Here is a 3,199-nt window from a genome sequence, read left to right as displayed (position 1 = left end):
GGGGGGGGATCGAGGGGTGGACGTCTGGGCGGCTCCTGTGTACAGGCCAAAATGTACTCCAGGTGTACTCCGACTACTCTGTGTACTCCGGCTGTTTTTGTTGCAAGTTCTCCGCGTACTTCGACTGTACTCCGGTGTACTCCGGGTGTACTCCAGGTGTACTCTGCGCGCTCCGACCGGCAATACTCAGTGTTCTCCGATTGTACTCCGTGTACTCCGTACTCCTGTGTACACGAAAAATCCAAGTCGCCCACCCCTCGGGCGATCGATGATATGACTCGGCTATTCACTGGTTCCGCTGGAAGTGCAATACGGTGACAAGCAAGGCCTCATATCGATCCTGGCTTCCTGCCTAGACATATGCGTCAGCCGTGAGCAGTTGTTAGCCTTCATGACCGCCCCTAGCGTGTTGTTGGGTTGAATGTTTGAGCCGGGGAAGGGAAAGGGGGAGAACACGCGGCAGCTTCCCGACTTAAGGAATATTTTTACCCTCCTGGGTGGGCGTTGTTTAGCGCATATAGGATTGTTTTCCATCTGAAGGGTGCGCAGTATCACTTTATCCTCGTGGGTAGGTAAAAGCTATATCCATACCCACGAGAACAAAATAGCACCACTCATGGGTAGAGAATTTCACCCACCCATTGGTGGAATTTCACCCACACATTGGTGGAATTTCACCCACCCATTGGTGGGTGAAATTTACTCCCCCATGAGTATGTAAATTTATTTATTTACCGTGGTGAGGTAAAGGAGCGTTGTGTCTTCTTCGAGGGTACTTAAAATTACTCTCGAATTTTTTTACAGTGCAGGCCCGGCCCCTGCCGAACGGAGTTGCCTACGGAGCGAAATGAAAGTTGGCAACTTCGTTTGGCGGAAGAGCGGGCCTGATTGTTTTTTGGTTTTTTTGTTGTTTTTTTTTAACGTGTTGTGCACTTTGGCAATTTGTTCTTTCAGAAAATGGTCGAAGATTTGAGATGGAATAGAGGACACTGTCAGAAAACACAAGCTGACCTTCTTGAAGCCATGTTTGTGGCTGAATCTTCTGGAGGTAACTTTGGTAACTATATATAGCTATATATAACACCGTAAATTCGACCCTTAAACAATTCACATTGTTCATTTGATTTTACATTTACATTGATGTGTCGCTAAGTGCGTTGCGAGAACCTTTGTGAACCTCTTATAACCCCCCCCCCCCCCCCACTTCCTTCCCTTTATTTTCTCTTACGTCTGCGAACTGAATGAACAGGCTGACAGTTTCAAATGCAAAACTTGCAGTTTGAACTACGATGCTGTTAGGTTCCCAGGTTAAACAACGAAACTGTATGCTTGAGTTCATGGCTTCTTTCAGAGTTTGACAAATTCAATCTATACAACTTTTTAGTTAAAAAAATTACTCCATGCCCTCCATACCAACAGCCGATTTTTTCAGTTCTCTGAAATATGTTTTTAAACGCTGTTTTTAAGGCACATGAGGCGTTATCATTTATAAATGTCAGAATTCGTTTGGGTCCATGTCGAAGACAACAATCGCTGCGTGTTTCCAGACTTTTCCAAAAATATTCTCTTTCTTACAAGTAAGGGAGGATGGGGCAGTGTCTAACAGATTTTGGAATTTGTCTGTAAAAGTCAAGTCATGTAAAAAAATGGTAAATCGGTCGGAAAAGGTTATATTAAATCTTTACCAAGCCTAAAAGTTATTCGGATGTATTGCTAGGCGCATCCATGTGTGAACCAAAGCTTGTTGAACAAAGGTTTGCATTTGTTACACGCTGCCCCACCCCCCGGGCCCGGGGGGAGGGGGGGGGGGGCATTCTGTAACAACAGTGGGGCAGTGTGTAGCAAAGGGAAGAATGAGGATGGCGGCTGAAACTTTCTGCCGCCAGGATCGCTAGGAGCACTGGTTCCCTAGCACGCCGCCGGCCGGGCGGAACGTGTGTGAGCATAAACTAAAATTGCATTCTTGGGTACTTAACTCAAACAAAGTACATCGACCATTACATCAAAATAAAGGTGGAACTATACCGATGTAATCCTCACACTTCCACCTTTATTTTGATGTAATGGTCGATGTACTTTGTTTGAGTTAAGTACCCAAGAATGCAATTTTAGTTTATGCTCACACACGCTCCACCGGGCTGGCGGCGCGCTATGGGACCAGTGCTCCTAGCGATCCTGGCAGCAGAAAGTTACAGTTGCCATCCTCATTGAGTTCTGGGGACACCTAGTAAGGGAGAAAACAGCTTCTTAATGCTTACTATAACAGCTGCTAATAGATTAACAATTTTTACACGAAAAACTGTGGTTTTAAATGGATTTTTCTTTAATTTTAATTGAAAACACCAAATTGGTACTTATTTTGGATATATTTAGTGAATTTGGAATGTATACAAAAATTGTGCTTCAGTGAGACTGTTGGGGTATAGCATTATCATTGATATATGCAAATATGACGGTTCGTTTTGATACATACAGCTTTTAGACTACCCCAGACGTTCATGTGACATACTGCCCCAAGGTACACAGCCTGTTTTCTGGCCTCGTAGGCCGAGAACCCTGAAGGTTGTGTTAGTGACAACGACCACTTTTCAACTGCTAATAAAGGTGTATACTTCGATAGAAAATCATTAGCTGGGGGGTCCTTGAATTTTTATCTGAATTACTTAAAAAAAAAATGTGCTGAGTAATTTTCTCTTTTAAATTTTAAGGAATTTGCTCTATCCGTCGGTTTTTGATCAAGAACTCTCTCGAGATAGGAATTATTATCGGAAGGTGAAACGTTACTTATTGACAGCAATATAAGAATAATTGTTGATTCATATTGTGCAAAACGGCAGAGATAGGGCCTTCTCCTTAAAATTTTCTCCCAAAGCCCCGTAAAATGTCGGGGTGAGTCAAGAGAAATATACGCCCAAAATGGAGGTATTTAAAACCACCCCTTAAGGCAAGTCAGAATAACATGCACGGCAGGGTTATGAAAACGTTCGATGAAAAAAATATGAATAGTGGTACAGGAGTTTTCAGCCAAACTGGCCCCTGTAAAGCACTATTACAGCCCCGGGGATAAAAAATGAGCGATGAACGACTTACCCTACAACAGATGTGATGTAATTAGAGCCACTCCTCCCCCCTCCCTGTCGTTTCTAGTGAGCCGCTAGGAAGAGACAAGTTTCAGTTCAAAACACCAAATACTCTGTGC

At 43.7% G+C, this 3,199-nt stretch overlaps 1 protein-coding gene across 2 annotated transcripts in view; it reads left to right on the top strand.

Annotated features, from left to right (window-relative positions):
- The window catches only part of LOC113214271 (probable cytochrome P450 6a13), a 17,360-nt gene that overhangs the window by 10,947 nt on the left and 3,214 nt on the right, over positions 1–3,199 (top strand). The window contains exon 7 of one of the 2 annotated variants that reach the window (XM_052274195.1): positions 955–1,048. In XM_052274195.1, coding sequence (XP_052130155.1) covers positions 955–1,048 — 94 coding nt within the window. Of the gene's footprint in view, positions 1–954; positions 1,058–3,199 lie in introns of both variants that reach the window. The other variant, XM_052274194.1, reaches the window with a different exon arrangement.

The sequence above is a fragment of the Frankliniella occidentalis genome, unplaced genomic scaffold (genome assembly GCF_000697945.3).
Source record: "Frankliniella occidentalis isolate FOCC.00 unplaced genomic scaffold, Focc_3.1 Scaffold349, whole genome shotgun sequence".
Lineage (NCBI taxonomy): Eukaryota > Metazoa > Arthropoda > Insecta > Thysanoptera > Thripidae > Frankliniella > Frankliniella occidentalis.
The sequence above is the reverse complement of the archived record's forward strand: the minus strand, read 5'-3'. Positions and strand labels throughout refer to the sequence as shown.